The sequence below is a fragment of the Leptopilina heterotoma genome, unplaced genomic scaffold, assembly GCF_015476425.1.
Source record: "Leptopilina heterotoma isolate Lh14 unplaced genomic scaffold, ASM1547642v1 Lhet_62, whole genome shotgun sequence".
In the NCBI taxonomy this organism is placed as follows: Eukaryota; Metazoa; Arthropoda; class Insecta; order Hymenoptera; family Figitidae; genus Leptopilina; species Leptopilina heterotoma.
In genome coordinates this window covers 314,948-341,257 of record NW_025111146.1, presented here as the reverse complement: position 1 = coordinate 341,257, position 26,310 = coordinate 314,948, and the positions used below count along the sequence as shown (strand labels likewise).

At 29.3% G+C, this 26,310-nt stretch overlaps 1 protein-coding gene across 1 annotated transcript; it reads right to left on the bottom strand.

Annotated features, from left to right (window-relative positions):
• Positions 1–1,630: 1,630 nt before the first annotated feature.
• LOC122509731 lies at positions 1,631–4,774 on the bottom strand. Its single transcript, XM_043623965.1, has 2 exons — positions 3,809–4,774; positions 1,631–2,530 (listed from the first exon to the last, which is right to left on the bottom strand). Exons 1-2 carry the CDS (start codon positions 4,489–4,491, stop codon positions 2,332–2,334), a joined length of 882 nt encoding a protein of 293 aa, XP_043479900.1. The 5' UTR covers positions 4,492–4,774; the 3' UTR covers positions 1,631–2,331.
• Positions 4,775–26,310: the final 21,536 nt, after the last annotated feature.

The following is a 26,310-nucleotide window of genomic DNA, read 5'->3' as shown; positions in this document are numbered from 1 at the left end:
AGTTTCTCAGATATTTTTTTATCTGTACTAAAATTAATTCAAGTGTTAAATAATCTAATTTTTTTTTGTTTAGTTTCCAGTCCACATGAAACTATCTATCTGAATTTAGTTTCAGTTCAACTCGTAAATAAACTCAGTTTGTTAATTTAATAGTTTTGTGCCAACTCAGAAACAAATTAGATTCATAGGAAAATTGAAAATTGTACCTGAAATAAAAATATTTGTAAATAAACATAAAAAAATAAATTATTATAATTAGAAAAAAATAATTAATAAAAACAAATAAAAATAAATAAATAAAATATAAACCGAGCGAGCGTTAGCGAGCGAGGAAAATATCGCTAGTTAATTAATAAGTTTGCTTTCTGTGTAACTTTATTTTAAAAAACAATTTTTCTTTTATGTTTCAGGTAAGTCAACTGAAATGTGCGGTTTCTTTTTGATAAAAGAGGTAAAATTTACAATCTTAATATTTCATAATACCTATAATATTAAAAAAAACATAAAACATGTTTTTTATGATGAGAAAAGTTGTTTCATTGATTCAAAGTTAATTTTAATAAAATAGGGGTAAAGGTAAATCGTTATTTATTAAAATCGTCAATAAATTGAGCTTCAATGATTATTTGAACAGTTTTTCAAACTCTATAAACGCAGTATTTATGTTGAAAAGAATTCCTGTGATGAATGGAAAAGAAAAATTTATCAATTTTTCTTGACGCTTTTATTTCGCTTCGTCGATACCCTCTTTAACTTTCTCAAACTATTATTATTTTTCTCTTGTTTATTTACACTATTGTTTGATATAATAAAAGAAATTTTTATAGATATTTTTTTATAAACTAAGAAATGAAGAATGTACTTCTACAAAGATTTATCTCTTGAGATTATCTGTTACTCGGATGAAAAACAAAAAAATAAAAGTTGTTTCTTGCTTTCTTTTGTAAATAATATTTGTCTAGATTCTTTCCTCTAAATTATTTCAGAAGAGTTTAATAATGAAAAGAAAAAAAATTTTTCTTTACTCGAAGAAAATATTTACAGATTCAGTTTCCTAATAACTATAATAATATTGTTGTAAATAGAGACGAAGTTAAATGTCGTGTTTAACGAAAATTGTATTTGAAAACATTAAAAACTTGTTTACTTACAACAGAAAATTTTACAGATTCATGACTTTAAAACTAAGAATTTAACAAAATTAAGACTTTAAAGCTATGAAGTAAGAAGTAGAAAGTAGAAATATATGTATCTTTTAAAAAATTTGAGATTATTTTGTACACATTTTATACTCAATTCACAAATATTTTTAAATAATTTTATTCGAAGAAACATAAAATTCAATAGGAAAAAGACCATTGGCGCATTAATGGCCCAATAATTGGAGCCACCATTCCATTATTGTCCCATTATTGGCACCCAATAATGGACCACTAATGGTAAAATCGTGGGATGTCCACGCCGATGTCAGTAGATATACAGGGACCGTTCTAGACACAGATCCCTGCACCGACATGTTACCGACACTTTTAGCCCAGACTCAAACCACTTAGCCAAGACTCAAACCATTTGGGGGGTTAAGATTCTGATGCTGAGGCGGAAATGACGTCATACACATTCCTGCACCGACACTTTTAGCCCAGACTCAAACCATTGGGGGGGGGGGTATTCAGACCATGATTCTGAGGCGGATATGACATCGCGGGGGGGCAGACAATGATTCTGAGGCGGATATGACATCATGGGGGGGTAATATTCAGACTATGATGCCTAAAATTTTTGCTTGTGTAATTTGATATCTTGTTGATTTTTTTTTTTCGCTTAGGGACTTTTGGGAAATCTGCATACAGATACCTTGGACTCCGCATTCCAAGGTTATGTGGGGTTGGTATAATAAAAAAAAAGAAAAGGAAATATAAAATAAGTAAAATAATAAAATTTAATAAACTGGCGACCTACTGCCAGCCCCGACCCACTAAAACCAGTAACCCTTCTTTTGGAGCCCTTTATCCACCCTCGGAACTATCGCAAGACTTTAGCCTTCGAGGGTGGCGCTCTGACTCTGTCGCTCATGCGACTTTGTTCTCTCTCTGCGGTTCTTCTGCGTCAATAGTTAAAATTAAAAACCATTCCAATGTCAAAGAATAAAGGAACAAATGTTAAAAAGTATTAAAAAGATTAAAAGGTTAAAAGATAAAATTGTAAACGGACATAAAAACAAAAATTAATCTATTAAAAATAAAATGTAAAAAGGACAGTATAAAAACTACAAAAAATAATCAAAGTAAATAAAATAAACAATTAAAAACTATTCGCTCCTTTTAACACTTCTCATTTACTTTTAGTCCTTGCAAGAGTCTTCTTCGCCTCCTCAAGGGCCGACCTGAAGACTCCGCATCCTCCGCTGCCTGCAATATGGGTGGTTGAGACCTTATTGCCAAACTTTTCAGTGCACAAAAAGCAGCTTGCGTTCTTTTTGCAGTTGGAGATCCTGTGACCGGCCTCACCGCACTTAAAGCACGCAGCCGATCTCGATACCTCCATGTATTACAATCCTATCTTATGGTGAAGGTTAATACAGTCCTATCTTGCGGTAACGTTCTATACAGTTCTATCTTGAAGTAACGCTTTATACCATTCTATCTCAAATTTGCCAATTTTGCGTAAGAGCCAAATTAAATGTAAATTCCATATTAAAAATATTAATGACAGTTTGATATTCATAAGATAATTTTTATGTAATTCTTAAAAGATTTTTCTATCATAATATACATAAATAAAACACAATTATATAAAATCAAGCCAAGAAAATGCATTCTTAATACTTCTACAAAGGTTAATTAACCTAATTTTATGACAGGTTAATATTTCACGGGATAGTGGAATGATAAAAATATGGTTGTTAGTTTTCTTGTTTAATTTTAATTATCAATTATTATTAGTTAAAATAAACGTATCATTTTTATGAGTTTTAAGTATAGATACAAATATTTAAATAAGTAAGTAAACGAGGTTTTGATTGTAGAAAATTTTTACACAAGTGAGAATACAAATAGAATAATAATAAAATAATTTAAAAATCTACATTATTTTACTGTAATAAACGTTGAAAACGTCACTCCAATATAGAATTTATAAGTATGTTTCAAAGATTATATTATACTAGTATTTTATTATATATTTCACAAACGATAACAAGATTATAAATTACAATATAATTATAATAATAAAAGTATCTGTAATATTAGTCAAAATAGTCAATCCGAATCTGAATTCGAATGATCTCAATTTCTACGTCAGAACAAGTCTCTCCTGGTGTAAGAAAAGTTAAAATAAAGCAAAATTAACAGATAAAATAATCACTTTATAAATTTATATATTTTTATTATTATTCAGTAAATAATTTTTTTCCTGATGGCATACTTAAATCCAAAGGGATATCCATTTTCTACCTTTTGTTCTTTTTTGCTTTTCTAACACGATTATACGAATCACATGTGTATATTTTTTTTGACAGATACAAAAACAAAAGAAAGATAGAACACTTTTACTTGGAAGATAAAACTTGTTATTATTTCTAATTACTGTTTTTTATAAATATCCTAATTAATATAACTATTTTAGGTGTTACCATCTAATACAGAATATTTTCTTCTATAATTTTAGCAAAAAACTGAAAAATTGAAAATTTTGAGATAGAATGGTATAAACCGTCACTTCAAGATAGAACTGTATAAAACGTTACCGCAAGATAGGACTGTATTAACCTTCACCGTAAGATAGGATTGTAATACATGGAGGTATCGATCTGTCCTCCTTCTGGCATTTGGCTCCAATATGGCCGTATCCCAGGCATCGATGACACCGGACGACCATTACTCTTCTTTTGATTGGGCAACACATAAAACCAATTTTTACGTGTCCCAATTTCTGCAGCCTGTTCGCCTCTTCCAGATTGGTGACTACAACCGCGAGCTTCATCCCTCGGCGGTTGGGTCCTAAGACTGTCACTCTCCTGTTTCCTGGCTTACCCATTGCTTCAGACAACACTTGTTGCACCTCAGCTTCTTGGGTAAGGGAATCCAAATCACGGATCTCGAGTGTAACTCTTCGATCCAATGACTGCACCTTACCCATGCTTCCAACCGCTTTGGTGACCTCGGCGGTGAAAGCGTCCTTGTCGGAGTCTCCTCTGAACTTAATCAGAAGGTCCCCCTTGTTTGTAGCTTTTGCTGCTACTATTCTCGTATGGCTGTCCTCCTGGTTAACCTCTTTGCGAAGCTTACCTAGAACGTCAGCATACGTCAATCCTTGACCGACTCGGTTTGGAACTGTGGATCTTTTTGACTCAATTCTTTCCAATTGAGGAATCTTTGGATCTGGTACTTCCGTTTCCATTGGAGGAGCTTCCTCCTTCTTCCTCTTATCGGTTTTGGTTTGAGTCTCTTCTGGACTGTCACCCTCTCTCTTCCGTTTCTGAGTCCGACTCATCGGCCGCGACGTGCTTTGCTTTTGCTTCTTTCAGCAGGACTTCGATGACTTTAAGTCCATCTTTTACCGTCTTCTTGACGCCCCTCTGAATGTCGCAAGACTCCATCATCTTTGCGACCTCCAACTCCAATTTGTCGAGACAAGTCGCCTCCTCCTTTCTGAGCCGCAAGCATATCTCGCGACTCTCTTCTATTGCCTCGTCGTCCACTTCCGAGTGGATAGCGCTGCGTACGGTCTTTCCGCTACTGCAACTTGACACACTCAGAAGGCTCGACGCGCTTCCTTTTCTCCTTCTTTCTAAACGAAATCATTCCTGCAGTTTAAGTTGGCTGATGAACATATTATTAGAAAAGCATAGTGAAATTCAAGTGCGATTAAACAAATTAATACGAAAAATTAATAAAGTTAAGAGTTTAATTGAAGAAAGGTCACAGTTAAATATTTTAGTGAAAAAATTTGAAAATTTAAATTTAAGTGATAAAAATGAATTTTGATAAATTAAACGAGGCAAGCAAAGTCTTTGTCACCAAGACAACAAAGGAGTTAACCATCGATGCATTCTATAAAGTAACAGACATTCGAAAAATTGATACGAAATTTGGTCCGAAAATTGTTGCTGAAATAAATAATGAATTTAACATTTTCCTACCACCAAGAATGCTAAAAATATTTGAAGAGAATGCAAATATTTTCAACAGTCTGAAAGCAGAAGCTGTAAGAGGTGGTGTATATTTAAGAAATCGTGGAGGACCTTACAATCAAATAGAATTTGTTCCTCAGGGAGTTGACCAGTAGAAGACATAATTACATTTTAATGTCATATTTACCATGTGTAGAAATGTTATTATCTAAAATTTACAAATTGAATCCATCATTTACAAAGCAAGTTGTCGTTGGAGCAGAACTAGACATAAATGGGAAAATAATACCAAAAATTCAATTAAGAAGTAGCCATCCACGAGTATCATTGTCTTTGGAGCTTCAAGAATGGCGCCTTTTGTGTGATGCAGTAAAACATATTTTGCGATTTTTCAATGGAGATTGTGATGCAACAGTGCTGGATTGTGAAACGTTTACAATACGTTTTAGTGTTACATATCGTTTAATATCAATTAAGCGTTTAGATCAATCTTTTACATTTAGTGAAACGTCATTTGCAATATTTAATGAACTTATTGTGTCGAACAAAAATATGTAGAACTATCAAAATTCAATTTGCAGTATAGTAAAGATATAATTGTAACGTCTATTGCAGAATTGATCTTTAAAAATAATGTAAAGTGTACAAAACATGCCACAAATTTTATTAAAATACATTACAGTAGAATACTTCAAAAAGTAATGGTAAGAACTAATGTTTTAAATTTAGAGACATTATTGCTGAAACTTGTCACATTTCTCTGCCAAGAAATATCAAATGAAGCTATTCATCAAATGTCAAATATTCAATGCATAAATAGTAAAATATTGTAAAGAGAGGATAAATAAATACAAAAATGCATACAATTTAATTTATTTTTATTTTAAACCTTTCTCAAATACATTACAATGCAGATTCGTTTATCCAACTGTTATGTGAATTATCAAAACCCAACCATTTTACAAATACATTAGATCCTCGTTTTTTTAATACTTTTTCAACTAAATATACATCTGGATATTTAACTTTAGAAAGTTCTTGCTCGTAAAAACATCCACTTATTCGATTTTCCTGATAATCCTTCAAGATATATGAGCCGTTCGCTAGAAAAACGACTTAAGTCGACTTAAGCGGTTTTTAAAAATTTTGTTATCAGTGTATTCTACAAGACATATAGATTACATATATCAAGTTTCTAAAGTTGTGGGTTACTATTTATGAATTAATTGAGGTGTTTAAACTTCCTGGGTCCCGAAATTGAAGCACTTACGCAAGCGCGCGTTCACGTCCTCTGCTACCGCGCACAGTGGGAAGAAATGCAGTGTTTTGGATAAAATTCTGCTGACAATACAAATCTCCACTGATTTCAATTTCTTTTTTTAAATACTAAAGAAGGTTTTTCCTACAAGCCTTTACTGCTATAAATTTGAAATTTTCAAAATTTTTGGATTATTACAAAAGAAAGTAATTTTTTCATTTTGTTAACTAAACTTGTGCATTATAATGTTGATATTTAATTGAATATTACTATAAAATATATCGTAAAAATTTTTAGAATAATAAATATGTTTTAATACATTAAAATAAAAGTGTTATTTCATAAAATACTTAATTTTGTTTCATTTTTAGTGGTTCGACGGAAAAACCACTTAAGTCATTTCTTATAAAATAATGTTATTAAAGTACCAAAACATTGTTTACTCGACCTTCTTTTCTTTTAAAGTATTCTTTGATAATACCTTTGTATTAAGAAAAATGAGCGATATAATTAATACGCAAATTATATTAGTAATTCGTTTCTGAATCTTTAATTTAATTTTTTCGTCAAAAACTTAAGTCGACTTAGGTCGTTTTTCTAGCGAACGGCTCATATGTTATTGGATTAGTATTTTTTACATCGCTTATAGTAAATATTTCTGTAGTCCAATTTGACGTATAACCTTTTTCAAAAACATGTTTAACTTTACTTATACGTACTCTATCTCCAACTTTAAATTTCTTATTATATTGTCTGTTTACTAAAACTTTTTTAAATACATTAAACAATAAATTATTTTCATTTTGAGCATTTACATCTAGACAATAAACAAACATCGGACAATAAGAATGAAGCCAATTATTATCCACTTGTAATTTTTTTAGTTTATTTACTCTCCCTACAATAGGTAGGGTTCGAGACTCCCAAATACATACATAATAATCTTAACCTATATTTACAAAAATCCTTACAACTAAACATTCTCTAAATACAACTTAACCTAAACTCAACTCTCTCCACGCTCTCAACCTTACGCTTTTAACCTATCGCCAGTGCCGGGCTTCCGTTTCCAGTTCCTTCTATGCCCATGCTGGCTTCAACCCAATTCGCCCACCCTTTTTCAAAAACCTTCTACTCCTTTCTCACCTCTCTTACACCCTCCAGTCATCCACTTTTACCCATCCATATATCCATCCAAGCAAAATCTTCTCACTTCATTCTCAGCCTATCCCTGTCTATCACACTTTACACGCTTCCATCACTCCACCCGTATCCTCCCTCACAACATACTTTACCCCATCCACCCAAATACAATCTTTACCCATTCTTACCTGTTTTCCATTCACTCTCTCCATCCACGCTCTATCTCTCAATAACCATAACATTCTTCTCTCTCTGCAACATCTATCCTCATCTATTCTTATTACACTTCCTTTCAGTCTTCCTTTCACCCTCATCACATCCATTTTCTCTTCCTCACTACCCAACTCCACAAACCATAACTTTGGTACCCCATATTCACCCTTTCCTAACGCTTGTACCATTTTCACTGAGACATTAACCCCCACCCATGCCAACACTTTTCCCACTGCTCTTTTACCCTCCAACACACCTACATTCATACCTCTGATCACTACATTCTTTTTCCTTTTTTCATTTTCTACTACATCTACTCGCCTTGACAAATCTCCCATTTTCCACTTTAACCTCTCATATTCACTTCCCTCAACTTTCTCAGTCCCCTCATTCCCTTCCTTTATAAATTTTTCCAATCCATTCATTCTTCTCCACATGCTTTCCTTTTCCTTTTTCCACTTACTATCCCATTCATTCCACATTTCCTGCAGTTTCTCCAACCTCTCTTCAATTTCCACTATCTCTTTGTCCCTTGATTCCCCATCCTCATACATATCCATTAAATTTCCCTTCACTCTTTTAGCTCCTTCATCCATCGCATCCTTCAACATCCATACTAATTCCAACAAATCCATGCAATCCTCACACGTCATCTTTTTTCCATTCTTTCCTATCCCCCTTTCAAATATTCGCGCCTTTTCCTCATTCTCGCTAACTCTACTTGAGTCAAACTCAGCCATTCCAGAAATCTACCTTATCACTCCAATGCTCAAAATTTTTCCACTGTCTCTCTCTCCTCTCTCTCTCACTTCAAGCAACCTAACCTCACAATACACACTTCTCTTTTTTACCTTTTTTATCACTCACACATTCACTACTCTATACAAACATACCTTTCCTTCACACTACCGCAAATTACACTACACACTCACCACTCTACACTACCCACCCTTTTTTAAAACCTTTAAATTTCTCAAAAAAAATCTTAACTCTTTCCAAACGCGTGTACACCGAAACGGTACCGGAAACGGAAGCCCATTATTATCCACTTGTAATTACCGCGTAAACTAAATTGCATCTACATTTTATTCTTTAAAGTACGATTAAATCGCTCACAAATTGACGCTTTCAAATTACTATGCGTAGAATACAAGTTAATGTTATAACTTTTAATGAGATTTTCAAACTGTGAATTATAAAACTCTTTTCCTTTATCTACTTGCAAATTTTTTGGTACACGTTTTTTAATTAAAATATATTTCATTGCCGCAGTCACATCTTCACTTTTTTTGGAATTTACTGGAACAGCCCAGGCAAACTTTGAAAATGTATTAATAACGGTTAACAGGTACTTGTAACCTTTATTTTCTCTCTCTCGTATTTCAACAAGATCAGCTTGCCAAGTCTCGTCAATACCTCGAATGTCAACATTTCTTCGCTTAGGGAGCGTTCATAAACTACGTAGACCTATTTTTGTCATTTTTTGACCCCCCCTCCCCCCGTGTGTTACGTAGTTTTTTTCAAACTGCATATTTAACTATATGTGACTGACACGAGAAAACGCGGCTTAGCTCCCTAACGCGAATTCATTATCATCATCATCAGCTGTTGCAAATGATAAGTTATCTCTTAAAAATGAATCATTCTCTCTCTTAACTTCTTGATCTTCTTCAAACTCTAAAGGAAGGTCTCCCTCTCTTTCAATTTTTACTGGTCGAATTTGTTTGACAATTTTAATGTCGTCAACTAATTTCTGAATTGGTGTCACTATAGGTTTAAAGGTATTATTTAAAGTCTGTTCGATTTCTTCCTTGACCAATTTCATCAGTCTATGCTTTCGTCGAATAGCATCACTGGCTTTCGCAATTTGTCCAAGAATATTTTTTTGCTTTCGCAAATGTTTCAAGTGTGTAGAAGACATGTTGATAGACCAATGTCTAGAATGAAACTGTTTACAAAGAATATCATTTCTCTAATTTTATAAAACAATCAAAACATTTTCTATATCTACCTCAATTAATATCACGATCTATATCAATCACTATAAAATCATGCTTATTTTTCCAACAAGAGTTGCAAAGTTTTTTAAATTCCATAAATGTCATATCAGTATTTACATGATCATCATAAATATGTCTAAGATTCATTTCATCTTGTTTGAATAAAACTAGTAAATTAACATTGTCACGTATTAAATGTTTTGGAATGAGCGCATACGTTTGACATAAATAAAAACAATCCACAGCTTTGTGTCTTCCCATAGCAAAAAAAGCTTTAATATTATCTTGTTTTTCACATGCTACGTCATCAAATTTAAATATTGAGTTTGGTAACGCATTGTTTGGTTCTACAACATTCACATGTTCATTAAATGAAAAGTAGTCAACTTCCTCTACTGGTTGTAAAATGTTTTCTAAAAATTTGTATTTTGGTTGATATAATGATTTTGAGTACACATAAACATTTTCAAATCGTAATCCATTGGGATGTATTAGAAGAGCAAGTAAAGCAAATGCTTTAAAATGTCTTTCCACAATTTGACGGTCTACAAAATATTGCTCGCACACTATTTGGCAATAAGTTACCATGATGATTTTCTGTTTTCTTATTACAATCTTGAACAAGAGTGTCAAAATTGTAGACTGTCAATTTAATCGACTGTGCTTCAAACTCCATTCTTACGATAACTGAGGTTAAAACTATAAATACAAGGTTTTTAATAGTTTCAATGTCTGTTCACTGTAGACGCTTGTAACGTTTGCATGCAAGTCCAATAATGACGTTTATGTGGATCTAATTTCTTAGGAGATGTTTGCGATTTGTTGTCGATGGTTAACTCTTTCATGCTTTGGGCAAGGTCCACGTTAAGCCCTACTGTCGGAGGCAACTGAGATAATTGACTATTACTGTGATAATTGACTATTACTGTCATAATTTTTTTGCTAGATCATTAAAGGTCGACTGTTTGTAGTCAAATGACAAAAAACTATAAATACATTGGTTATATAGATTTCTACTTTAGTATTGAACAAGTTTTCTTACCGAAAAGAATATAAATATGGGTGTAAATAAAAAACAAATTAGTTTAAAGAAAACTTCGAAAAGAGTAAGACGAGGTAGAGGTGTCTTGAATAAAATTATCAACAAATTACCTTTCGAACTTCATATACCTGGATATCAATACTGTGGTCCAGGAACAAAATTGTCGAAAAGATTAGCACGAGGTGATCCAGGAATCAACCCTCTTGACGCTGCTTGTAAACAGCACGATATTTCTTATTCGAAAAATAGGGAAAGTATAGAAGCGAGAAACTCAGCTGATAGAGTACTTGCTGATATAGCTTGGCATCGTGTGTTTGCTCCTGATGCAAATTATAGTGAAAGAGCTGCAGCTTACGCAATAACAAATGCAATGAACGTCAAATCAAAATTTGGTATGGGAATCAAGTCAAAAGAAAATTTAAAGAAAATGAAGGAAAAAAAACCAACGTTAAGGAAGATTGTAACCGCAGCTAAAAAATCTATGAAATTAGATGCAAATGCACAGTCTACTATTAAATCAGCACTTGAAGGTGCACGTTTGGCAGTTAAAAATGCTGGTGGCAGGCAAAAAGTTAATAAACCTCGAGTTTTACCGATACCTTCTAAAGAGGGAGGAATTTTACCTTTTCTTATTCCTTTGTTTGCGGGTTTAAGTGCAACAGGGGCTTTAGCAGGGGGAGCAGCTGGCATAGCAAAAGCTGTAAATGATGCAAATTCTGCCAAACGTCAACTAGAGGAAAGTAAGCGACATAATCAAACAATGGAATCTATTGCCTTAGAAAAAGGTCTCTTTCTAAAACCGAGCCCTAACCGAAGTAGATTTATTAAAATTTGCAAAGCGTTTAAAAATTCCATATTTTCGAGGAGTTTTTATGAGAAATGAACTACCTATGTGTGGTCCCAAAGAAAATGAATTTGCAATTATTAATCTAGATGATAAAGATGGTCCTGGTACACACTGGTGTGCCTATAAAAAGAATAAAGATAAAATCATATATTTTGATAGCTTTGGTAATCTTCGACCACCTGCGGATCTTGTTAAATATTTTAGTGTTGGTAGCATAAAATATAATCATAAACGATATCAAAACTATAATACATATGTATGCGGACATTTATGTCTTAAATTTTTATGTAATCAATTGAATATTCCTGATTTGTAGACTCTGCATATAAATAAATGATATTCTTCTTTTAAATGTCAATTATTAATTTGACCTCATCATGGACGATTCACTTATTTTAACGTTGTCTGGAAATTCTTCCATCTTAGAATCTCAATTTTTTCCACCAATAGAGTTGTCTAATTTTAAAAATTATGCTCTTGGTCTTGTTCAATTTTTAACTTTTAGTTCTATTCCTAATATAGATGTTGGAAAGAATAAATTTTACGTAGGAAATGAAGAAATTATTATACCCACAGGAAGTTATGAAGTTAGTGATATTGATCAAGTTTTGCATTTAATTTTAAAAAATAAAGGAATTAATTTTAGAATCAAACCAAACAATAATACATTGAAATGTACAGTTTATTGTGATGAAGAAATTAATTTTAAACCCAATGATCCTATAGGTAGTTTGTTAGGATTTTCTCCTCGCAAATTAAAAGCTCAAGAATACCATGAGTCTGATGAACCAGTATCAATCATTAAAATAAATTCATTAAGAGTAGAATGTAATATAACAACCGGAGCATACATTAATGGTGAAAAAGTGCATACTATTCATGAATTTTTTTTCTATTGTTCCACCAGAATATAAAATAGTGGAAGTACCAAATCACGTCATTTACTTACCAGTCGCTGTCAAGACAATAGACTATATTCAGTTGCGAATTGTAGACCAAGACGGAAATTTAGTTAATTTTCGAGGGGAAACTATAACAATAAGGCTTCATATTAAATCCCTTAAATAATGGGTATTGTTTTTAATAATAGAAAAAGGATTGGATTTGGTTATAAAATTAAAACACAATGCCAGAATCAAATCAGTCTTTGGCGAATCTTGAAGAGATTAACACCTCAGAACCTGCAACTACTAAAAAATCTTGGTCTAAAGATTGTAAAAGGAAGAAGAGAGTAAAAAAAGATTTAAGGTTATTTTTACTTGTATTTGTGCCTTTGTATTTTAACGTATTATTGTTTGCTATGGAAGGGGAAATTTTAAATATTGATTCACCAGTAATTTTTGATGAATCTATTGCTCATTATGAAGTTTATACGCAACAACCATACACATCATCAACATACAACAATATTGACGAAATCCGCATCACGGTACAGAATCAGGATCATTGCTTATTTCCAAGCAAAAGCTCGATTCACATCACTGGAAAACTCGTGAAACCTGAGGGAACAGCTCTAGAAAGTAAAAATTTAATTTCTAATGGCATATGTAATTTATTTGAAGAAGCAAAGTATGAACTTAATGGTGTAGAAATTGATAAAAATAAAAATGTAGGTCTTACAAGTTTAATGAAAAATTATATTTTTCTCGATTCTAGTCAAAATAAATTTCTTGAAAATGTTGGCTGGTTAGAATTTACTAATGAACCAACCTTAACAAATGCGCAAGGTATTTTGATGTTTGTATTCCTCTCAGTATAATTTTTGGTTTTGCTGAAGATTACCAAAAAGTCATTATTAACGCTAAACATGAGCTTATTTTAATTAGATCAAGAACGGATGCTAACGCAGTGTTGCAAGTAGCACCTTTAGAAGAGTTTAAAATTGTCATTGAAAAAATTGAGTGGTTATTACCATACATAAAATTATCAGATGCTCGAAAATTTAAATTATTAAAATATATTGAAAAAGATCCATCTATTCCAATAAGTTTTAGAACTTGGGAATTGTATGAATATCCTTTATTACCAATTACTCCTAAGCATATTTGGAGTGTAAAAACTTCAAGTCAATTAGAAAAACCTAGATTTATTGTATTAGGGTTTCAGAGAAACAGAAAAAATAATACAGTTTAAAACTCTAGTTGTTTCGATCACTGTGATTTATTTGATGTAAAATTATTTTTAAATTCACAATGTTATCCTTATGGCAACATGAATCTGAATATTGGTAGAAACCAGTACTCTACTTTATATGAAATGTTTACAAATTTTCAAGCATCTAATTATAGTAAAGAGTATCAACCAATTTTATCAAAAAAAGAATTTTTACAATATGCTCCTTTAGTTGTAGTAGATTTTTCAAAACAAAATGAGTCTTTAAAAAGTGGACCAGTTTATATCCGCTTAGAATTTGAATCAAAAGAAAATTTTCCCGCCAATACTTCAGCTTATTGCTTAATTTTGCATGACCGCACCGTTGAATATAAACCAATCAGTGGAATTGTTAAAAAAATTGTATAACTTTAAGCTTCTATATATTTAACTCTTTACGCGTAATGAGATTAGTTGATTTAAAAATGCAGTACTTGATAGATGTGCAAGGATTCAAATTGCCAATTAATGAATTTTTTTTAAAAGAATTAGCTATAGTTTCTGTAAATAATGATTCAATACCAATAAATATGGTTTTCTAACCTCCTTGTCCATGGAATTGCGTCACAAACAAATATGAATGTATTAATCGTTGGTTAGAAAATAATTTCCATGGTATTCGTTGGAATTCTGGTGATGTACCGTACGTTTATTTAAAAGAAATTTTAGACAATGTATTTAAAGAAGCAAAGACAATTTATGATAAAGGTTTAGAGAAGAAAAAATGGTTAAAAAACTTGATCGATGAAGAATATTGTATTGAAATTATCGACATGAATGATTTAAATTGTCCTTCATTAAAAAAGTTAAACATTGAAACATGTATTGGAACTTGTTCAAAACATTTAATCAACAAGAAAAATTTTACTTGTGCTCTTCAGAATGTTATAAACTTAAAAACATGGTTCTGCAAAAACTGTATTATTTCAGTATTTTAGTTTAAAATGTGTATTCTATTTTTTTCCTCAATAAAATTACAAAATATCAATTGGACTGTAATTATTATTCCTAGCCTAACCCTATTATTTTCAGGTATAATAAACAACAACATTTATTTTAATTACATTTATTTATTATAATAAATTACAATATTTTTAAGTATAATTTATTGTAAAAATTGTATAAAGCGAAGAGTAGAGAACTAATACAAACTAACATTTTATACATCAATTTCATCTATTTCCATTGGATCATGCTGTTGATAACCCCAAGGAAGGGTGGCAGTTTTCCCTGGTATCAAAATTCTTTTATCATTCTGCCAACTGAGAGCAATTGAGCTCCCGCGTCCAATAACTCGATCTGAGCTTGAACTGAAAAATTCAAGCCAGTCAAGCCGTCAGAAAATGGAAAAAATCGACTTTTCTCAAACAAATCTGCATGAAATTAATTAAAAATTGATATACTTACGTATCAGGGTCTACTGAAGACGATAAAAAGATTAAAACATTTTAAAAAATTAATTGTAAAATTATTTGTTAATGTAAATAAAGACCTGTAGGTAAATACGTTTTCTCAACTTTGAAGAGAAAAAGTATGTTGTGAACTTTCGAGTTGACAAAACTTCCAGTGAGACATTTGTTTATTAACATGTCAAGAAGTTTTTTGGAAATTTTTATTTAAATTGGATGAAAAATAAACAAGATACATAATGTTTAAAAAAATATGCGTCGCGCGGCGTTTTGACATTTTGACGCGAAAGCTTTACGACAGGAGAAAATTATTGGTAACTATTGCTATTTTCTGTTGATTTATTTGAAAAAAAGTTTTATGCATGTATTGTATTTAAAATAAAACCAATTCTATACGAATTCTATACCAATTCTATAAGATTGTTTTGATGCACTATATATACTGTGCATTAATGTAAACAAAGCAGGTCCTTGTATTTTTTTGAAAAAAATACAGTTTACTTTATTCCTGTCGTTAAGTTTTCCATTATAATAATACACTGAGAAAACGATTTATTTGATTCAATCAAATTTCTTTTAAACCAAACTTAAAATATTTTTGCTTTACAGTCAAATAAATGTAAGTTTAATTCAAACACATTTTTTGGTTCATTTATAAAAATAATATATTTAATTCAAACGTAATTTAGGGTTGATTTTAAATTATTTAAAATCAACTTTTAAGTTTAAACCAAACATAAATTTTTTAATTTTAATTTTTTTTTATTTTTAATTTTTTTTAATTTTTTGTTTAAATCAAAACAGAAAATATATTTGAATTAAACATAATTATTCAAACAAATATTATTTTTGAATCAAAGCAGTAGATATTTTCTATATATAAGGATTAAGCTTACAAACTAAACTAAATTAAACAAAATCAATTAAAATTATTTTTTACTTGAATCGAGTATGTTTTCTCAGTGTAACACTTTTAATTATTATTTAATGTTTTAATCTGGTCTGAAAAACCAAACAGTATTAACAAATTTTTAAGAAAAAAATAATTTAATTTTAGTTATGTATATGAGAAGTTTTATAAAAATATGTTACTGTTTCCACAAATCTAATAAAAGAATTTAAGAGTGGATAAAAAGTTTCTAATATAGGCCTAAATACTTCGCGTCAAAATGTCAAAACGCCGCGCGACGCATATTTTTTTAAACATTATGTATCTTGTTTATTTTTCATCCAATTTAAATAAGAATTTCCAAAAAACTTTTTGACATGTTAATAAACAAATTTCTCACTGGAAGTTTTGTCAACTCGAAAGTTCACAACATACTTTTTCTCTTCAAAGTTGAAAAAACGTATTTACCGACAGGTCTTTATTTACATTAACAAATAATTTTACAATTAATTTTTTAAAATGTTTTAATCATTTTATCGTCTTCAGTAGACCCTGATACGTAAGTATATCAATTTTTAATTAATTTGATGCAGATTTGTTTGAGAAAAGTCGATTTATGTTTTGAAATTCAATGAAATTGAAGAATAAAATAAATTCTGTTTTTGTCCATTATTATTAAAAATAAAAGTCCCACAAAAAAATATCAAAGACAAAAAAGTTGCACATTTTGATGCTCTGTACGGTAGTATGTTTTAAAATTAGAAATTCCGACTTTTATTTTTTTCCATTTTTTGACGGCTTGACTGGCTTGAATTTTTCAGTTCAAGCTCAGATCGAGTTATTGGACGCTGGAGCTCAATTTTATTTTGTTTGACAGTAAATACTTCATGCTTTTTGCTGCGTATAATGTGCTGAGATCGGATCAGGTCAGAGATGCCAACGAGTGTCCCCAAACGGAACTGCGCTTGCGCTTCAAAAATTCTCTTATTGGTTGATTTAAGCGCGTCAATTTAAAACTCTCTATATAACACTATAAGAATACAAGAGAAAATGAAAGTAAAAATATATTCTTTTTTTATATATAAAAAAATATAATACTATAGGGAGTTATAAAAATTAATAATAATAATAATAATTATTATTATTATTATTATATAAAATATTTGTTCCTAAATAAATATTATTTATTACTTTTATATTTGAAAACAAAAGATATAAACTTTATTAATAATAATTAATTAATTATTATATTGATAAATTATAATTTATGAATAATAATAATAATCAGTGTTAAATAAATATTAATTATTATTCAAATATTAAGAAACAAAAATTATTAAATAAATGTAATAATTATAAATTAATAATAATTATTATTATTAAATTATAAATAATGAATAATAATTATTAATTAATTAATTAATTAATAATTATTATTTAATTATAAATTATTATTAATAAAATTTATAATTTTTTTTGGAACATATGAATAAAAATTAATACATATTAAATAACTGTTAATATTATTTATTAATGGATTAATAATAATTGTTATTAATAAATTTTTATAATTAATTAAAAAAATGTAGGTATATTGAAATTTTTGTTTTTAAATATAAAAGTAATAAATAATATTTATTTAAGAACAAATATTTTATATAATAATAATAATTATTATTATTATTATTATTAATTTTTATAACTCCCTATAGTATTATATTTTTTTATATATAAAAAAAGAATATATTTTTACTTTCATTTTCTCTTGTATTCTTATAGTCTTATATAGAGAGTTTTAAATTGACGCGCTTAAATCAACCAATAAGAGAATTTTTGAAGCGCAAGCGCAGTTCCGTTTGGGGACACTCGTTGGCATCTCTGGATCAGGTTTTCATTTTCATTGAGAGTATGCTTAAAATCATCGAATTCTATTCTTTTTAAAGTTGAATATTTAACCCCTTTTGCTTTCTTTTTAGCTTCCTTATCACCCCATAACTTGAATGCATATAGTTTTGATCTTAAACCTATAAATTCGTCTACAATTTTACCGTTATTTTCGTCTTTCATAAGACCCAGGATTTTTTGTTTGCAAGTGGTATAGGTATTATAAATGTTGTTTTCAGGATAATCGGATGTATCGAATTTATTTAAATTTCTTTTAATATAATTTTAAAAATTTGGTACTGTAATATGGTAAACAAGAATGTCAGTATCTGTGTAGAGTAATTTTGCAGAATCACTGAAAGTCTCTTTAATGTAATTGTAATAAAAGTTATTATCTTTGGTATGTCTAAAATAGTGAATCCTATATAAATTGGTTTTTTAAAGTATACCTTTGTTTTATTCATCTCAATAATGACCATATCTTTATTGAATATGGTGCAACTATGAAAGTTTGGTTGAGCAATCAAATTTTTCGCGCAATACCTTCCCTCCCATTTTGTTATTAATCTAACATCTTTGTGTTTTGTTGGCATGCAGATTATTTAGAGCAGGATGTAGTCAATAATAATACACAAATACGGATGAAATCGGTTGTTTAATAAGGCCTAAGCACAATAGATTCGCGAAAGTCGTTCGCGAACGCAAAGCATGAGTTAGAAAAGGACAGAGATATATTTGTGTCCTTGTCTATCTCATGCGTCTCGTTCGCGAACGACTTTCGCGAACCTATTGTGCGTTGGACTTTAAAGTAGAGTCTACATTGGATAAACGCGAACGTTGCCGTGCTGACGTCACCCATTTGAATAGCATGGGTGACGTCAGACGTTCGCGTACACGTTCACGTTCGCGTACCATGGAATGTAGACTCTACTTAAGAGCTCGTTGACGATCGAGACGTTCACGGTCGAAGCGATATCGAGAAGTAGAAGGAGTGCGTGCGCACACGGCAGTGACGTAGAATCAACTGCTGTTAGAGTCAAGCGAGATATTAGGCGCGAATATACAATATTCCGACACTCCCTCCCGAGATTGACTCGTTTATAATATAAAATAAAAATTATCAATTTTACAAATTTCAAGCTAAAATAATTTATAAGTTTCTCAATTTATTTTAAATATAGTCGTTTCAAGTCCATCCTTTCTCAAGTTGAATATTCTGGACATTTCAGCACTGTCGAATTTGATATATATGTAACTTCTGTAAATCTTTGGACACCTTTCGAACAGCTCATCTACCAATCTACCAATCATTATGTCTGAGTTTCATTCAGTAACTGAAAATTATTCAAAATAATTAATTTCGTCATTTAAGTATATTTATTACCATCGTCACATATCGTATACTGTCCGTCGTGTATTTTAGTTGTTCATTTAAATTTTTCTTAGCAGAACTGTAGTTTATTCATTTGTTTATTCAAACTGTCTAGAAGAGAAACTGAATCTGTCGTTATTATGTATGTATATATATATATATATATATATATACTAGGAAGGCTTCGCCCCCCTGCGCGCTTCGCGCGCCAACCCCCTATCTCTATTTTTATATTTATTTTAATTCAAATTTTTGTAAATTTAAAATAATGTTTTCTTACACGGCAAAAACTGCATGGTTGGGACAACCATATATATTGAAAAATACGGGATATCCATTTTTAAGGTTATCACATCCATATACCACATCCATTTTTTAGTTGACACATCCATAGAAAAAGATGGATCATAATAAATTACATCATAATAAATTACATACAACTCCCTATCTGTATTTTTTATATTTATTTTAATTTTAAAAAATTTCAAATAATGTTTTTTTAATATGAAGAATGCATCATAATAAATTACAATAAGTATATGACAAAGTACACATGGATTTCGAAGTAATGAAACAATTGTTATTGACCTTTTTTTAACCTATATGTGAATAATTAGATTAAATTTTGACTTGTATTTTGAATCTATTTATTTTTAAAGTTATGTTTGCTTTCCCACCTATTATTTTGACCTAATTTTGGCGTTTTATTTTTACTCCCTCACCTATGACTTTTAAACTAAGTTTGAGGTTATGTTTTCCTCTAAAGGGAAATAAATTTTAATAAAATTTTTAAAAATAGATGTCAGTTTATAACATCTTTTATTGATTTAAACTTACTATTAAATTTTAAGTCAAGCTTTTTTTAACCTATAGGTCAAAAATTTTGTCAAATTTTAATATAAGGTAACGACCTCTTGAAATATCCTAATTAATTTGCTTTTTTGATAAGTAGGTTAAAAATATGTCAAATTTGACCTAAATTTTGAGGAAAGGTCAAGTCAGAAGGAGTTTTCTCTAAAATTTTTATACGGTGTAGATAAAAACTGCTCTGAAAATTGAACTAAATTTTGAGGACAGCGGGAATTCTTCGTCAATTTTCTACGGTTAGGTCAAAATCTTTTAAAATTGACCAACATTTTGAGAGCAGAGGGGATTGTTTGTCAATTTTTTACCTGTAGGTTAAAACTACCCTTCAAATCGACATGAATATTAAGGACAGAGGGATTAGTTTGTCATTTTTTGACCTGCAGGTTAAATCTGCCATTAAAATTGAACTAAATTTTTTGAGCAGAGGGAATTGTTTGTCAATTTTTTACCTATAGATTAAAACTGCCCTTAAAATTGACCTACATTTTGAGGTCAGAGAGAATTGTATGTAAATTTTTGACGTTTAGGTCAAAACTGCCCTTAAAATTGACCTACATTTTTAGGGCAGAGGGAATTGCTTGTCATTTTTTTACCTGTAGGTTAAAACTGACCTTTAAATTAACATAAATTTTAAGGGCAGAGAGATTAGTTTGTCAATTTTTTACCTGTAGGTTAAAACTGCCTTTAAAATTGACCTACATTTTGAGGTTAAAGAGAATTGTTTGTGAATTTTTAACGTTTAGGTCAAAACTGCCCTTAAAATTGACCTACATTTTGAGGGCAGAGGGAATTGGCCCTCAAAATGTAGGTCAATTATAAGGGCAGAGGGAATTGCCTGTCAATTTTTTACCTGTAGGTTAAAAGTGCCCTTTAAATTGACCTGAATTTAGGTCAAATGTAACTTGTTTCTGGCTCTGGACCTACCTTAACAGTGGGCCAACCATGACTATGTTCCCTTTACTATAAGGGGCCCTTAGAAATCCTGACTCTGCGGCGGCGGCGAAATGTTTTTATATAATAGGGATATATATATATATATATATATATATATATATATATATATAGTTACGCATTGAACTTTTATCACACAACTTTGTTGTTCGTTATTATATCAGACAATTATTATGTAATTAAAAAACATTCTATATTTACACAATCGTACTTAACATATTATTTCATACATTCTTGATGAACATCCGTCATGTCATATGCCTTAATTTATTTCGCCAATAGTTTTGTACATATCGTTGCAGCTTTATTATCATATTTAACTAGTCGTTGTAAATAAAACTTTGTCCAACTTTTTCGTCGGGGATTCGCTTATCGTCATAATTTTGATAAAATATTGACTTTCATCAATAGCAATATTCAATCTCAAATTTCAATAAACAATGTAAATTTGATTATTTGTATTTCAAAAGATAATGTCTTGAAACAGTCGCATTACAAGAATCACATCTGAAAAACATTATTTGCTATTAGCAAAAACTTATGTTTAAATTAGCAAACAGATCGTTTCGTCTACTTATGAAGTTCAAATATAATTTTAATTTCAGTCAAACGTTAAATTATTCAGTTGATCAATTTCCACTCGTTTCCAGTAAGATTATAATATAAATTTTATCTTAACTTATAGTTTTATCTACGTGATAGAAAAATAATCAATCGTTATTTTTTCAGAAATATCAAGAGCTTTTTCATAGAATTCCAAACTGTCATTTGTTTCCACGTTCCTTTTGTTCTTGATTTGATAACTGTTCTAATACATTTGTTGATTTTATAAAATTTGTTAGCTGATCAGAATTTCGTTCACATCTGCTTCTTGTATAACTGTCATGCTTTCTGTTGTCTCTAAGTCGTATTTTCATATCTAACAGACATTCAGGTTCACATGAGTTTAATTAAGATCGTTATGAGTTATCGTTGTTAACACTGTTCGTAAAAAAATTAATATTTAGATACTGTCGCATAAATTTATTTTAAATCATATAAATTTTTATGTTTCAAATACTGGAATTATTGACCTTGCTTTCAATTTAAGAGATCTTAAACTGTCGTATTTTCGATTGAAAAGCTCATCTTATATTAATATTTTGACTTTTTACTATTTTTAACTATCATTAGTTAATCTATTATAGAATATAATTTATACTTTGTCGTCAAATATAATTCGTTACTAATTCTTCTCAACCAATCGTTTTAATTTTTAGACTCTATCGTTTGTTTAACAGTCAACTGATTTTCACTAATCTTTAATATAAATGTAAAATAAAATTTCTATGCGTCTTATTTTCTGTTCTAATGAACTCGTCTTTTATATTAGATTCTTTAAAACAATCGCAGATTCAGAAAATTTAGTTTTTACTAATTTAAACTGTTTTCTGACTATATGAGTCTCGTAATTTTCTCTTGTGAATTTAATTATTTATTTATACTTTTGTTTAATTCATCTCCCTTCGTTTCTAATAATCCGTCTTTAAGGTTTAGTAAACTGTTCTTTATTTTAACTCCCTCCGTTTTTAATAATATATTGTTTTTCTAAAAATTTACTGTCTTATTAATTTTTATTTTAATGAACCAATCGTTTAATGACAAATTCGTTTATGAAATTGTTCTGCTTTAAGTATTTATTTTATCATCTCTTACTATGAACATTTTTTTGTTATTGACAAATAATCTAAACATTTGAATCGTTTAGTTTTATTTCGTTAAAATAATCGTTTATTATAAATTTACTTAGAGAAATTCGAAAGTTTATTTATTTATCGTATCATTTGGTTAAATCTTTCTAGGATTCTATTTGTCAAGAAATATCGTAATTATTAAACTGTCATATATATTTTTGTATTGTAAAAACTTTTTCGTATAAATTCTTACATATATGTATATATTGCAATTTAGAAGACTGTCGTCGAAAATTATTTAGATTTTAGGCTTTTATTTTATTTCTATTATATTCCTCTAACTTTCGTAAATAACCAAAAATCATTTAATCAGTTTGTATACGCTACAATATAGCTTTATTTGTTTTAACAAAATCGTTATGAGAATAATTTGAATTCATCTAGAATATTGTTTACTTACGTTCGTTAATTTTCGCTTTATTATTGTGATGTAGAAATTTGAACCTTTGCAATTGCTGACATTTTAGAAACTTTCGTTAACCATTTTATCATTGTCCTTTTGTAAAATTTGTTAAAAATGTAATTTTTAGAGTATTAATATATTTTTCAGTTGTTTTCATTAAGTCGTTTTTTGTACAATCGTTATTTCGGCTTTCACTTATTTTTGAGAATTTCGTTATTTTGATTTCCTTTTTTTTGTAATCTACAGTAGTGTTAAAAACAATAGAAAGTATCTGAAGTGTTAAACCTATAAAGTTTTGTATATATAAGTTTGATGCAAACAATTCGTCCCACGGTGGTCTTCAAGCACTTTTAGGTTTACCTAAAATGAGTCAAAATTGTGCTAACGCAGTTTTATCGGGAATCGGCCCAAGATTCCAAATTTTCATTTCCGAAAATCGTAGCTGATTCTTTTTTCGAAAAAAACCAAAAAAACATATATATATATGGGCAATTCCACGTGAGATTTTAGTCGACGTCTTGAAATCGACCAAAAATATTTTTTTTCTATTCTGTATCGAAAAAAACAGATACGTATTTTTTTATTTTTGTTTAATTGTCCAAATTTTCGAGTTATGAATTTTCGAAATTTTGGACTTGTAATTGTAGACCTATATTTAGTAGCTTATAAGTCCGAAATTATTCAGTTTAGGAAAAAGTTGTCAAAGAATGAAACTTTTAGTTTTCTTTCGACTTTTAAGAAATGTCAAAAAAAAATTTTTTGTTAATTTTTTAAAATTTTTTATTAAAAAAATTTTTTTTTTATAAACAAATTAATTTTTTTTAACTTTAGCCTGGATTTTTTTTATTTTTTTAAAATTTATTTATTCCTTATAATATATAGAAGATTTTTCAATAAATCCCCAGGTGGGACTGATGTGTTGAATGAGTTTTAAAACATTTTCAAAAATCACTTGCAAGCATCACAGTGGGATTTTTTTACAATTAACTTTTTAAAACTGTCTACAGTGTATAATTTTAATCTATTTGAGAGTTCTTTTTTTAAATTAAAGGATCTACGCTGTATAGACAATTTTAGAAGTTAATTGTAAAAAAAATCCCACTGTGATGATTGCAAGTAATTTTTGAAAATGTTTTAAAACTCATTCAACACATCAGTCCCACCTCGGGATTTTTTGGAAAATCTTCTCTATATTATAAGGAATAAATAAATTTAAAAAAAATAAAAAAAATCCGGGCTAAAGTTAAAAAAAATTAATTTGTTTATAAAAAAAAAATTTTTTTTTAATAAAAAAAAATTTTTTTTAAATAAAAAAAAAATTTTTTTTAATAAAAAATTTTTAAAAAATTTTTTGTTTACATTTCTTAAAAGTCGAAAGAAAACTAAAACTTTCATTCTGTGACAAATTTTTCCTAAACTCAATATTTTCGGACTTATAAGCTACTAAATATAGGTCTACAATTACAAGTCCAAAATTTCGAAAATTCATAACTCGAGAATTTGGACAATTAAACAAAAATAAAAAAATACATATCTGTTTTTTTTTCAATACAGAATAGAAAAAAAATATTTTTGGCCGATTTTAAGAGGTCGACTAAAATCTCACGTGGAATTGTCCATATATATATATATGTTTTTTGGTTTTTTTTCGAAAAAGAATCAGCTACGATTTTCGGAAATGAAAATTTGGAATCTTGCGCCGATTCCAGATAAAACTGCGTTAGCACAATTTTGACTCATTTTAGGTAAACCTAAAAGTGCTTGAAGACAACCGTGGTTCGTTTTAGGATTAAAACTATTTACATAAATATCGTTTAAATAAATCGAAAAACCTGTCTAAAATAACAGTCGAAATGATTACTGTTTCTTTGAAAACATAAATTCATGTATTAGTATTTTTAAATCAATTTTGTGATTACTTTAGGACAAACTAATCGTTTATTATTATTTTTTTATTATCGAAATAATAAATATTATTTTCGAGACATATCGTTATAATTATTGCTGCATTTATAATCGGACTTTCTTATGGTTGAAGAAATAATTAGGTGAATTATATTTTTCTACCAAGGTGAAAATATTATTAGGCATTTACGGAATAATGATTTGATTTAACATACTTACATTTCGGTTCCGATGTTCTGTGAAATCAAATTTTAGTTCTCCATTCGTACTTGTTTGTGTCTTTCGTTGTTGAGTTTTTAAACTGTCATTTTATAATCAAATTGTTTTAATAGTTGACTGTCTTTACTTTTTTTTGTAAAAGTGTTTACCATAATATTATTACAAGATCATTCAAATAGATCAAAATTAACATTTTCGTCATAATATTTAATTTTGAAAACTGTCTTTCATTATTGGCTGAATCAGTAACACTTGGGCTTCTTATTTGAGTTGACTAAACTCTTACCGGTAATACCTCTTTGTTTTCCTAACGTTTTTTTTTAATTATAATTTCTTAATGAGCGACAGTGGTCATAGACTGATGGCAGTCTTATAAAAAGTAGTTTCGACATTCGTAAAAATATTGTTTTTGAATTCTTGATTCTTTTAAGAGCGATCGTTTTTTTGTGACTTATATCGTTTATTTGAACATTTCGTTTTGTTTAAGTTTCAAGTAATTTAAAATAATTACTATCACTTTAAAATCCAAAGGATTTTTGTAAACTGACAGTATTCGATTTGTTTTGGTCCAAAACAGTAGAATTTTAAAAACAATTAATACTTTATTCATTATTAAATTAAAAAAAGTTTCGTCTGTTTTTCATTATTTAAACCTTTTAAAACAAGAATTGTTTTTCTTCTCTTCTCGTTATTTTTTGTTTTTATAATTAGAAATAAGTTTCTCACGTCGATCAAAAAGAAAATTTATAGAATCTCATTTCGTATCATATTTAATTAATTATATTTGTTTCAGTTACACTTGTTACATTTTATTTCGCATCGTTTGCTTAGTTTACTTAAAGTTTCGTTTTTATCGCAAGTATATAAAAAAATTACCATGTACAGTGAACTAT